This window comes from Watersipora subatra, chromosome 9, assembly GCF_963576615.1.
Source record: "Watersipora subatra chromosome 9, tzWatSuba1.1, whole genome shotgun sequence".
NCBI lineage: Eukaryota > Metazoa > Bryozoa > Gymnolaemata > Cheilostomatida > Watersiporidae > Watersipora > Watersipora subatra.
This window is the reverse complement of record NC_088716.1, coordinates 49002079-49015809: the sequence shown is the minus strand read 5'-3', so window position 1 is coordinate 49015809 and position 13731 is coordinate 49002079. Positions and strand designations below refer to the sequence as shown.

The 13731-nt window shown below is 36.1% G+C and overlaps 1 protein-coding gene and 1 pseudogene across 2 annotated transcripts; one reads left to right on the top strand and one right to left on the bottom strand.

The window, feature by feature from the left end:
• Window positions 1-6753: 6753 nt before the first annotated feature.
• LOC137405164 (uncharacterized) lies at window positions 6754-9059 on the top strand (annotated as a pseudogene).
• A 728-nt stretch (window positions 9060-9787) lies between these two features.
• On the bottom strand, window positions 9788-13618 carry LOC137404481 (uncharacterized). 2 transcript variants are annotated; one of them, XM_068090703.1, is made up of 4 exons: window positions 13587-13618; window positions 11616-11975; window positions 10273-11148; window positions 9788-10045 (listed from the first exon to the last, which is right to left on the bottom strand). In XM_068090703.1, exons 2-4 carry the CDS (start codon window positions 11888-11890, stop codon window positions 9835-9837), a joined length of 1362 nt encoding a protein of 453 aa, XP_067946804.1. In that variant the 5' UTR covers window positions 11891-11975; window positions 13587-13618; the 3' UTR covers window positions 9788-9834. The 2 variants fall into 2 exon arrangements, with proteins under 2 accessions (XP_067946804.1, XP_067946803.1); XM_068090702.1 differs by having other exon boundaries at window positions 13528-13610.
• Window positions 13619-13731: the final 113 nt, after the last annotated feature.

Sequence of the window (13731 nt, the reverse complement as noted above, 5' to 3'; positions counted from 1 at the left end):
TCAAAGTGAGACTGCAGTGGCTATAGGGCTTTTCAATTTAGAAAATGGAATTGTATGAAAGAATACAGTTTTTTAAGCCACATGCACTAACTGATAGCCAGCTCTTTAAAAAATCATCCCTTACAAACTATAGTAGGCTCTAATTTATTTGAAAAAGCCACGACTGTACGCTCTATAGAAGTTTGTTAGAACTGGCTGATTTACAAATCTCAAATTTACTTGCCATGATAACTGCCTCCTACCAACAACCCCAGAGCACTTGATTCTTTTATTTATTTTCTTAGCACTCAATACGTGTTTTTATTACATTTTATGTATTATTTCATCATCAACTTACAAAAGCATTGATATGGTACACTTTATGAGCATTAAGAAGGTCTTATGATCACCATGAGCAGACAACTTACAATCATGCAACCTTTTGTTGAGCTGATGAGAAGTTTTCATCATAATGTAGGCTCTAACATTCTTTATTAACATTTAAAATTTGTATAATTTTAATGAAATAAAAATTATACACGTGACAACATGGAGAAAAACTGCTTGCTAAGAATAGATCTTGTTTAAAACAAATACATCATTCTATTTATATTCTCTGTTATTCTCTTAAAACTTGACACTTTTTAGCTAATGTAAGTTGTAATCATCCCACGACCACACGAGCGGAGCGGAAGTGTGGGAGTTTTATGATAAATGCATGCGCACACAACTTACGAAAATTATTCATCAACAATGAGACGAACCCTCGTCAAGAAATTTCATCAAAAAATTTAAGCATCGGAATTTAAAGTCATTAAAGTATACTAACGATACAAAACACATTTAAACCTATTTAAATATGTTACCAAGTCTTTGTAAACCAACGATAATATCTTAAAACTTACCCATCTGTTCGGATTATACACAAATAGACAGATTAATTTGAACGAAAATTGCCACAAAAAGCTTGAAAAGCTCGGTTTAATAAAAGTTAAGACCGAAAATTGAAACGCCAATAAAGCCGTGCGACCGATTGTAGAACTATTTAGCAGTGCGCATTTCACGAGAAAACCGTGCTCATTTCATCAGTCTATGGCATTTTTCACTTGTAATCGAATTTATTCGAAGGTTTCTGTAATAAACGTAGACCGTTTGAGGCGTAGACCGATTTACAGGTACGAAATTGTGGTACACAGTTTATCAGCCTGTGTTTTTTGTCCAATCACCGAAGGTTTCATTTAGAGATGCCCCGATTCTAACTTCACCAGCCGATTCAGATACCGATCCGATATACCGATTCTTATAGAAAAATAATCCGATTCAGATACCGATTCAGATCTTTTGTGTTGCATAGATAATCATTAATTTTATTATGCAAATATAAATTTAATGCAAAGAAAATATAAATATTGATGCATTTATTTGTTTGTATTTATGGAAAAAGATATACATGTCTATTAAATTCACATACTGACATACCGTGTATCTAGTAACAAAACAGTCCATGTTTCTTGTAATCTGCTATTAATAATGGTAATTACTGTTAGCGGTACATCTTTCTCTGTGATAATGAAGTCTGTCTTCTACTGCTGAACGAACTGGTGCACCGGTACAAGTTTAGAGCAAATAAACGTTTATCTAAATTACCGTTAGTGATTCAATTATCTCAGTGAGACGTCCTTATCTTCCATCACTAGCGATGTAGCCAGTCGTACTGAAGAAGGATTCACTTGCAACAGATGATGGAGGACAGGCTAAATACCGATAAGCCACTCAGGTTATTTTATGCGATGCAAACGATACATCATATCATCAGGATCAAGAGAGATACGTAAATAACTTTATGCATTGACTGCTCAAATTACTTTCGTAATGCTAATACATAGAAATGTTACACCGCACGCACGCATTCTTGTTTCCATCATGGGTCTCTTGTTCGTGATTGGCTGCAATAAATCATATCGCTGTAATTGGGAAATACTGCACTTGTTGATTACGTCCTGTCTAAAGCCAAAAGATTCCTCGGCTGTGTTGACGTTTATCAGGCTATAGACATGAAATAGATTGTATACCTGTTGACCTGGTTTCATCTCTGGAAGGTCTTTAGCACGATGACGTTTATTGTTGTCTTTCCTTGCTCTCGCTCTACATCTCGCTATGCCCTGATGGCCCTCGTGTACGAGATTGAGCATCTCTAGCTGAAGACCGCCAGGTATTACAAGTCTCCCATCATAGAGCAACACTTCCTTATCTACAGTCAGATAGCCCTGATGATCAAAATAAGGTGTAAGTGATGGATGTTCACTTTTGTAGGCTGGCCAGCCACGTTGACAGAATTCTATTACCTTCCGCAGGATTGGGTCATCGTTTTGAGCATCCCGTATGCGATTCACAGATGAGTGCTTTGGTATGAACACCTTATTGAAGTATTCCACTTCATCAATGAACTGCACTTCGCTAACAGTAGTCGGCGCTCAATTAGTCCTTGATAGATAGTCTGCTACATGGTGTTTCGACCCTGGGATATAGGTAACTGTGGGAGAATACTTCATCAGACGAAGACGAAATCGAAGAACACGGGCCGGCATATCCGCAAGATTCCTTGAATTGAGCAGCGTGACTAGAGGCTTGTGGTCTACCTCTACGGTGAACATTAGCCCGTGTAAGTACTGGTTGAATCGTTCACAGCCCCAGGCTACTGCCAGCGCCTCTTTCTCGATGACTGCATATCTTCCTTCAACCTCCGTTAAGGATCTTGAAGCAAAGCTGACTGGTCGTCGTGTACCATCAGCTTGAATCTGAAACAAGGCCGCTCCTACTCCGCTGTTACACGCATCTGTGGCAAGTACTGTCTCCAGTTTTGGGTCATACGGAGCAAGAACTTTGTCAGAAGCCAGTATTCCTGGCTATAGTTATTTGTTGTATACCCTATCTTTTGCTGTACACACTTTAAGTTGCATTTGGTGCTTGTTTCTAATCCCAGAAGGGGAGATGTAGTGGAACTAGGCTGGCTATACTCTAAGTGTTGTCTTTCCTTGCTTATGTAATGTTACGTAGTTTTTGACCTTGACATCGGTGATCATTCTGGGCGCAAGTTAACGCAATAAACTACGAATAAAACCGCAACTCTACAATTCTACCTTTAGCCAAACGCAATAATACTACATGTGACAGGCTTGGAATTCATTAGGTGAAAGTAAGGAACTTGCAGCTGATGATTTTTGATTAGAGCATCAGGCCAAAATACGGTTTTCTGCTAAATAGTTGATCTGCAAAAAGTATCTAAAGTTTCCGATTTTTTAAGAAAATATCGGCCGATACCGATTCAGATACTTAACACCCATATCGGCACCGATACCGATTCCGATATTGAAATCGGGGCAACTCTAGTTTCATTATTTGAAACGTTAACCGAAATTCTTTACAACTTATGTACAAGCTAGGGCCGAACTACAACGCCCCTTCATGACGAGAACATTTTTTATTTTGCTACAGTTTTATACGCGTGAATACTCTTATTCGCTTTCTGTTAAAGATCGCTTATCAAAACCATTCTACATTCAACGCAACCAACTTTCAAACTGTGTATAGTACACAGTAGCTTGCCATTTTACTTCTAATTTTGCATTTCAGAGTTACAATAAACATACTTCTTTATTGTTGTTGAATTACATACATTACAGTAAATTAGGCCTACAGCTTTATAACACGTTAATAACAGCTTTTATTTTGCTGCAGTTTGCAGAAATCTTCGAGACGCATGAACGCTCATAGGTTTTCTATTATTGCTGTATTACTATATTAACAATATTGGTTATTTTAATAATATCAGTGCATTTTACTTATAATATTGGCCAACATTGCATTTCTCCTATTGCAAGGGAGAGATATAAACGTGTAATATTTTCCTTTCATTGTTGTTGTTTGTCATGACCAAACACTTTTTAAATAAATTTTCTAAAAACCTATATAAATACCAATTCTCGATATTGCTACCTATTACGTTTTGAAATGTAATCAAAATTGTGTATTGTTTTTCTATTATTACTATATTAATAAAATTGATTATTCTAAGAATATCAGTGCATTTTACTTCTAATATTGGCCAATATTGCATTTCTCCTATTGCAGGGGGGAAATATAAACATCTTTTCCATTCATTATTGCTTATTGTTGTATATAATAACACCCATACCCAGTACATTACAGCTACCATTGCAGTTATCCTATTGCACTGCAGAGCCATTTGATTGCTAATATTGCATTTCTCAACCATTAGTACCCTTTATTTTTTTGCCAGTATCTCTGGCCATCTCTTTGGTTGTGGGCTGTATGACAGTGGAATTTCTAGTTTTATTATGACCCATTTTTACTCTGTGAGATTATACAGTTGGCATATGTACTATCCAAAGCTTGCAGCATTATAAGAAAGCCTTTATACTTTTAAATATCGTAGCAAAAATCCTTTGAAAGTTTAAAAAAAAATAGATGAAGCAGTAAAATATTTGCTAAGGATTTGTACTCTGATTTCAATTGTTGAAAAGTTTTGTTGAAAGTTTCAGAGGAAAATGTCAAAAACCCTTCATATCCTTGCACTTTGTACACATATGCTGTATATATTTGTAAGTAACTCTAAATTCTACACTATTGCATATAACTGTAAGTAACCCTTTAGATTCTACAATGCTGCATATACCCATAAGCATATTCTTGCCACATTCGAGTGCTCGTCCCACCTAAGTCCTCCCCACGCTCGAGTCCTCGTCACGCTCGAGTCCTCGCCACGCTCGAGTCCTCGCCACGCTCGAGTCCCCGCTACACTCGAGTCCTCGCCATGCTCGAGTCCTTGTCCCACTCGAGTCCTCGCCACGCTCGAGTCCTCGCCACGCTCGAGTCCTCGCCACGCTCGAGTCCCCGCTACACTCGAGTCCTCGCCACGCTCGAGTCCTTGTCCCACTCGAGTCCTCGCCACGCTCGCGTCCTTGCCCCACTCGAGTCTTCGCCACACTCAAGTCCTCATCACACTCGCGTCCTCACCACAATTGAGTCCTCACTATATTTATAACTATGCTGAATGTGAAATACAATTTTCATTTGCTCCTGAACACTTGATTGTCAAGTGCACACAACTACTGCAGTTTTAAAAATTTAGAAGTAATGAAGATATTGATCAGATGTAAAGGCAGGTACAAGATTGCTACTAAGGCATAAGTTGTCACGGATGCTTGTTAACGATCATAATAGACCTTTTTCCTCACATAAATTTCCCCCATTGCTATATTGGAGTTGTCTTCTTTAAAAGGGTATATTCTGTTAGCAATGAATTGAAGAATATGATATAACAGCTTGTAACCATCAGTCTAGTATTCAGATGCTCCTAATGCTGCAACAGACCGTATAGCTTTTGGTTGTGGAAAATATGCACAAATAATATTGAACGCTAGATTTTGCATTGTGAGAATATTCAGCAAAATATTTGCAAAAATGCCCTGGTCTAGCTGCATATATCAACTGAAAGAAAAATCAACAACTTAGCCATCAAAGAAAACACATCAGGCTCATAAGTTCTTTTAGTATAGATAGTTCGTCAATGGGTGCACTGCACTGGGTAACCAACTAAGAAATAACCACTATGTGGTATCTGGTACTATCGTTCAGACATCCAACATTGTTAGCACTTGCTAATTCAGCCTGTTATGTGATTATTGTCTCTTGATGTACCACATACCAATTGAAAGAAAAGTTAAAAAATTAACTTCTGGCCGAAATGCACCAGTTGACTATTTCTTTCAGTACTAGTTTACCTTGTTTATATGTGGTTGAGGTAAACATTTGTTACATAAGTGCACTAATAAACCTAAACTATTTTCTCATTGAAGCTTGGCTATAATATCGATTCAATTTTGTACAGTGCAATCTGTTTGGCAGCTTCTATAGTATTTTGTTATCTGCCAGTCATCCAAAATTATTAGCACATGCTAGTTATAGTTTGTTTGTGATCATTGTCACTCCATGTACCATTAGTGCAACAACAAAAAACATGCCAAAAGAATCTTGTGCTGTGTACAAATGTACAAACAACATGACGAAGCTATTGCAACACAAAAAAAAATCTGTAGAGTTCATCAAACATTGCAAGGTGTGTATGTAGTATTTCCAACTATTTTTTAATATTCTACTTGTAATGAAAATTTCAATATTGTCTAGAAATCATTTACATAATATGGTATATAGTTTTATATTTCAATATTATTAATTGTCAACTTTTTAGCTTAATTTTAAATTTAATTTCGATAAATAGATAGTGCCTGAGTTATGAAATATGTACCTTATCTTTTGTAGATTATTTAGTGCATATGAGAGTGTGACAGTGCCCTGTAAAGGTGCCATTCTAGCATGTTAAGCCTTTTTGTCATTAAGCTGTTCAGCCTTTAGAGTTAATATATGTATATTTTTTACATTCCATCGGTGTAGCATTGTCATGACTAGCATGGAATATCGACACATAGCATATGGTTGACCTTTTTTATTTAGAGTATCAAACGAAACAACTATAATAAAAAATAACTACTTCAAACCTTTTGGCAGCGTGTGTCATCATTGTTTGACAAGTTGTTATGGCGAAAAGCTCTTTTACATGAACTAGAATAGGTAAATGTACTTAACCTTGTTAATTCTTATACCTAATGCTGCTGGACCTAGCCAAAGGTTATGCATAACAGATAATTTGTATAGTTGAGGGCAAAGTATAAAGGCTTTACTACTTTTACTACCATGCGCTGTCACCAAACAAAGTTGTGTATTGCTGATGACATTCTGCTCACATTAATGAAACTACGACTGGGCCTCCTACATAAGGACCTAGCTGGCAGGCACGAAAACAGTTTGTTACACTTTTAGCATTGTTTGCAACAAATGCGCAGATATATCTCTGGCAGTTTCCTTTGGTGTACGGGAAGAGAGAGGGTGGGTGTGATTTGTCAATGTCAACAATAACCTGTTTCATTATAGCTAAATGGCCACAGTGGAGTTGCCAAAACTATTCTAACCTGTTTCAATATATATTTAGTATATACATGTACCTAGCTCCGCCTCTTTATACTTTTAGGTTTAAAATCTCACCAAAGGAAGTTACTCCTCTTTATACTTTTAGGTTTGAAATATCTCACCAAAGGAAGTTACTCGCACATTTGGCAGCATGGTAGGTCTATTTGCAGCAATTCTCAGGCCTCTAATAGTTTTCTACAGTAGGCAAGAGATTGGCATGACTCTACCTAATGAATACGGTCATTTCAAACATTTACGTTGTATAGTAGATTGCACAGAAATGTTTATACAAACTCCATCAGATTTGCGGTGCCAGCTGGCCACATGGAGTAGTTATAAGCACCACAATACTATAAAACTGCTGAATGCTATTGCTCCACAAGGATCAATCATGTACATTTCAGAGCTTTGGGGCGGGAGAGCAAGTGACCGGCATGCGGTAGCGAGTAGCTCATTTTTACAATACCTTGTGCCAGGAGATCAGGTCATGGCTGATAGAGGGTTTTAACCATTAAGGAGTTGCTGATGATGCGTGGAGCGGAGTTGGTGATGCCACCTGGTGCACGAGGAAAATCACAGATGACATCTGATAATGTTGCAACGACAAAAAAGATTGCAAATGTTCGCATACATGTAGAGCGAGTGATAAGAAAGGTGAAACAATTTCGAATCCTTGCTCAAACTATACCCATAAATCTTCTTCCAATGTGTAATGACATTGTAACTGTGTGTTGTGCAATCACTAACATGACCGGCCCCATTGTTAAGTCATGGAATGAAGTTGCTGCTGAGAGAAACATCAGTATGGGAAGCTGTTATCTAGCCATGATTTATCGCTGTTTTACTGATCATTTGCTGTCACAAGTAAAATTATATACACATACATACATGCATACATATATATATATATATAAATATATATATATATATATATATATATATATATATATATATATATATATATATATATTAGAAGTATCTTGGGAAATAGTTTTCTTTCAAGCATTTTGTATTTGAAACATGTGTCAGACATGTATGGTATACGAAACCATGCAGTACACATTGCATATGCATTAGATGAAAATATACTAATATATACAATTTATACCTAAAATATAAATAGTTACTGCGTTTAATGTTCCAACTGTCTTCAATAGTCCAATGGCTATTCACATAGCACAAAGTTTCTAATCGGGATGTTTTCGTTTTTTTGCTGAGCTAATGATCATCTGAGGTGCCATGTAATGTTCAAAAAACAGCTGAATATTCGAAAGCATATCCAAACAAAACTTTATATCAAAATCTATGGTTTCAAACATACTTGAGCCATCTTTTTAAAAACAAAAAAGTATAATTTGTTTATGTCTGTCACCATCATTTGTCCATGAACCTGGCCATAATACGCACTTTTGTGTTTTAGTCTTGTAGCTCCATTAACTATGTGCGGGTAAGGGAGGCGATCAACGTCTCTAGCTGGACATTTTATTTCCAGTCTAGTCTCACAGCAATCGCAGGAACAAATGCCATGTGAACTAGCTCCGATAATTTGCAGTTTTTTTATGAATAAAAAGACCACAAGAATTAATTTTTACATTTTTGTGTCCTTGCAGTAGCAGTAGTTTCAAGTTTTCTAAAGCTAATGGCTAAGTTTACCTCATTAACCACATATAAACAAGGTGAACTAGTACTGAAAGAAATAAGGAATTGGTGCATCTCGGCCGGAAGTTAATTTTTCAACTTTTCTTTCAATTGGTGTGTGTGTGTGTGTGGTGCGTGCGTACGTGGTGTGCGTGGTGTGCGTGGTGTGCGTGGTGTGCGTGGTGTGCGTGGTGTGCGTGGTGTGCGTGGTGTGTGTGTGATGTTGGATGTCTGAACGATAGTACCAGATACCACATAGTGGTTATTTCTTAGTTGGTTACCCAGTGCAGCACACCCATTGATGAACTATCTATACTAGAAGAACTTGTGAGCCTGATGTGTTTTCTTTGATGGCTAAGTTGTTGATTTTTCTTTCAGATGACATATGCAGCTAGACCAGGGCATTTTTGCAAACATTTTGCTGAGTATTCTAAAAATGCAAAATCTAGCGTTCAATATTATTTGTGCATATTTTCCACAACCAAAAGCTATACGGTCTGTTGCAGCATTAGGAGCATCTGAATACTAGACTGATGGTTACAAGCTGTTATATCATATTCTTCAATTCATTGCTAACAGAATATACCCTTTTAAAGAAAACAACTCCAATATAGCAATGGGGAAATTTATGTGAGGAAAAAAATCTATTAAAAAGACAAAAGTGCTAATAAACCGTGCATGTCAGCAAGCTGCAGCCGGTATAACCAATTAACACTATCACCCTCGTTAGTGTCTAGTGTCTCAGGATCATACAGGGATTGTGTGACCATACTGGATTTTAACAGCGTGTCACTATATAACTTCATGCCATTTTTCTTATAACTTTGTGTTCAACTGTTTCAACATCTCTACATTACAGCGTGTTAGGTTTTGAGGCAGCATATTTCATACTATGTTCTTTATATCGTACCTCGCGCTCTCAAGTAATGTATGTAGATTCATTGGCACCATTCCAACTTCATATCGAAAAGTTTATTTCAATAATAGTAATAAAATGGTAATACAGAACATGAAACATAATAATGTTATGCAAAATAAATGTATTCAACACACAAGCTTTACTTGTGTAATTTCTAGAGCAAGCTCTATCGTGATGAAATAAGCTTGAAGAATTAAGGCTAAATAATGCAGATTGGTAGCGTCTAAAGCCAATACGAAACATCTTGGAGGTCAAGGGTCGGTCTGAAACTCGAAGGGTTGAAAGTCCGCAACATGATGTGGGTAGTCTAATTCAATTTCTCGCAGAGCAGGTCCTAGTAAAACTGCCTGGTATCGGTTGTCACAGCCAACTGTCCTTGCCACAACCATAGCGACAGCAATCCTCTTCTCTTCAAGCTTGAAATGAAGGATTGAGCCACTTTCTCCAGGTTCTAGACGCTCACTGTGCAAAAAAATAAGATTTGTTACATAAGAACACTTTGGATTATTTTATAGTATTTACATTTATATCATTTGTTAATACTGTTTCGTTTTAACGAAGCTATCATAAATGAGGTTGCAAATTAGAAATCTAGCTTATAGACAGCAACAATTAATAAAATAGTTATAGAAGCATTTTGCTAGAATTTCAAAACATGTGTATTACTATCCACACGATAACCTGTTTACCCTTCTGTAGAGTAGCTAAAGTCCAGATATTTTGCGTATGTTTGTCCTGTCGTGTTATCAACCATCTCATAGGGTGGGTTGATACGACATCTTCTTTCTCCAAGAAACACTTCGGATCCATAAAGGTCAGTAATAGCATCATTAGGCCTAACATCAAGTATGCCATCAAAATGAAAATTCATATCACCTTTCAACTCGGCACTCAGTTTTAGCATTTCATCGACACATATAGGAAACACAGCCAAGTCATTAGCAAAAACATGTGGGGCGATGTTATTGTTTTGTTGGCTTCGTCTACTTTGGGCACGGTCGGGGATGCAACTCCTATTATCATAGTACACCCGGTATGCAATCATTACACGCTGTTCTAGGCTAGTGTATAGGTTGACCAAGTAGTTACTGTCTAAAACACGGACTTTGTAATCCGTATTGAAAAGCTGGGAAGTAACTTCTTGTCGTACTGTTGCCATGGTCTCCGCATGCGCGCGTAAGTTAACTTTTAGACGATAGCACTGGCTGCTACCTAAAAGTAGATGCCCTGCAGTCAGCAGGTAGGCCTTTCTCTTATGTAAAGTTGGAGTGGATTTGTCAATAGCCGTAACGATCAGCTGACATGTGCAATTTTTAGACTCGGTCCAAGTATTTAAGTGATGATCAGCCCTTCTCTGAAAAATTTGAGTGTTTTTGAACAAGTGTTCCATTTGTAGAGGCCCACTGTCTGTAGTCACAAATGTGAAATCTGGAAACTGAGATCTTCCTTCTTTTACTAGCCTCCTGCGTATTTTGGTAACACCAGAACCATAAATGCAGATCTCTTTCCAGTTGCTTGGTGACTGTGTCCACACGGCATCAGTAATTCGATTCTCATCGCAAAGCCTGTGAATATCATTTGTAAAAGTTCACTTTGATCAAACAGCACAGACAAGCTGAGTGTATGTAGTGTTCAACAATTTACTAGTAAACTTTTAGAGCTAAGGCTAGTTGTAACAACACTTGAATTTACATTTAATTTCCAGATACAGTCAGAGAGTTATACAATGTACACAACTGAGAATTATTTACCCTTGCTAAAAAGTATTCAAATATATAGCTACCAACAGCTCAAACTTGCTTTTATTTCCTTCTCTAGCAAACATTGATTCTATTAAATTGCATTTTGTGCAAATTCATTTTAAAGTGTTAGCACAGATTTATAAATAGAAAATATAACAATGTAAGTGGAAATTAGATTTGAGTAACAGATTGTCTCATTGATGCAGAGCTTTTCTATTGTTATTGGCATATTAATACACGTAGAAAGTATCACACCAAAGGGATGAAAAGCATACATATAGACTCCAAACCTGAGAACAATCTTACGAATTTCGTCAGGGATGGGCTGGTAGGTTTTCCCAACAATCGAGCTCCTTAACGAACCAACGATGTCTTTTATACGATAAGGTCTATGGAAGGTCTGTTGGTAGGGATGATCGTCTAACTGAAGTAGTTGAAGTTGTTCAAGTTCTAGAGGTGAACCACGGCGTGTAAGCGCCACTGTATCTTTTCTATAGCTTTCCATTGGGCGATTAGATTTGACAACTGTCGACTTGGTCGAAATTTTATAAAAATAATCAGACATAGCCAAGTTCTGTTATTTAATAAGTTGGAATCACTAAACTTTCTTTTTAGTTTTCTACCACAGAACTGTTGAAGGAACCTTTTACCTATAAAAACATGAAATAGGAGCGAGTTAGTTGATACAAGGGTATGTATGACATAACTAAAAGGTATGACAACTCCAATTTATTAATGTTAAAAGCATTACTTGATCACGAAACTTCTGAGAACTTCATCCACTAGGTGGGAGTAGGGCAAGGAAAAAGATAAAAATAATCAAACAAAATCAGATAAGAGTTAGTAACAGCATGGCACTGCTTGGTAAAAATACCGACCAAGTACAGTGTCACTAAAATACATATATTATTTATGTAAATAGTTTATGTAAAACTACAGACTTGAAACATGAAAATATAATTTTAGCTTAAATTTCTCTTCAGAACTTTCATTTCAAGATGGGACTATTACAGTGAAATTAAAAAACTTAAGCTTGTAGCTTACGATCGAACTATGTAGATTGGGGGTAGATTGAAGCATTACAAAGTTAAATATTAGCTTTTTACTGTCAGTAAACCATAATTACCATTACATGAAACTAAATCTGATTTTTACATATTTTGGCTGCTCACAGTTTGTATGTACATCTGCACCAGAGAATTTGCAATTTTAATTTAAACTGGAGTGCTTAATAGAACATGGAAAAACAACTCCAAAAAGACAGCTCTACATGCAAAGGTGTATCTGAACTATGTATGTTTTGGACTAAGTTCTAAAACACATTTTAAAATTGATAGAAACTGTGCTTTATCAATGTAATCATCAATTCTTCTTGAACACAATTAATTATTTTTAATTTAATTAAAAATCTACTTACGTGTTTTGATTAAAAGGTAAAATATTCTGTATTTACTGCGTACATATTATTAGTTCTACTTACATAACAAGCACAGGCCAGTATTATAAGAACTTCATATGTCACTCTTTTTATTACTTTCTATTTGTTGGCAACAAAAGAATAATAACTCCAACAACTTAAATTTAGCTGATTAATACAAACAAATGAATTTTTAGCAATACTACTAAATACAGATAGGTGCAAAGCTTCTTTCCACAGTATCATCCCAATAGACAGACGTAAAACAATTGTCACAACTCCGATGTGGAGATATTCTTCTTGTTGTGCAGATGGGTGACTGTTAATGACAAGTAATGACAAGTGCTGAGGAACTGTAGTTAGGTTACTTAGAGAGGAAAATAGCATACAGAAACCGGAAGATATGTTCACAGAATTTAGTCTCATTTGATTAACTGCATGAAGAACACAACATAAGTATATATATTATTTAAAAGGATGTTCACTATTATTAATTATTACAGTTTTGATGTCAAATTTTAAAATTTTATGTTTTGTGCTTCTTTGGTTACAGTTAAATTTGTTTTTGCTTTTGATTGCTAAAGATGGTTTCATTTACGATGCATAGGTATAATAAGTGCACCATAAAGAATAGAACTGCACTAATATTACTCTTATAAGCACATTTATTACATAGTAATATAAAGGTAGAAGATACTTTAAACAGTAGCCAAATTGTACAAATAAAATAATGCAATAAATATTACTTTGTTACACAGATGTAAATAGGTGTTGTTAAATCCTACCTTATGTATTATTGTAGACTAGCCAAAGAATATCCAAGCATAAGTTAGTTTGTTCCCACCTTTTTAGTAATAGTTTTGAAACTTCTTCAATCGATGCATGAATAGCTATTCAGCTGCTTGCACAGCTTTCCTCTTTATATATCCACCTTTAAAGACTTTATTTTCACTGTAAAACAAGATTGTGAAAGCTTTTTTAAAATAAAA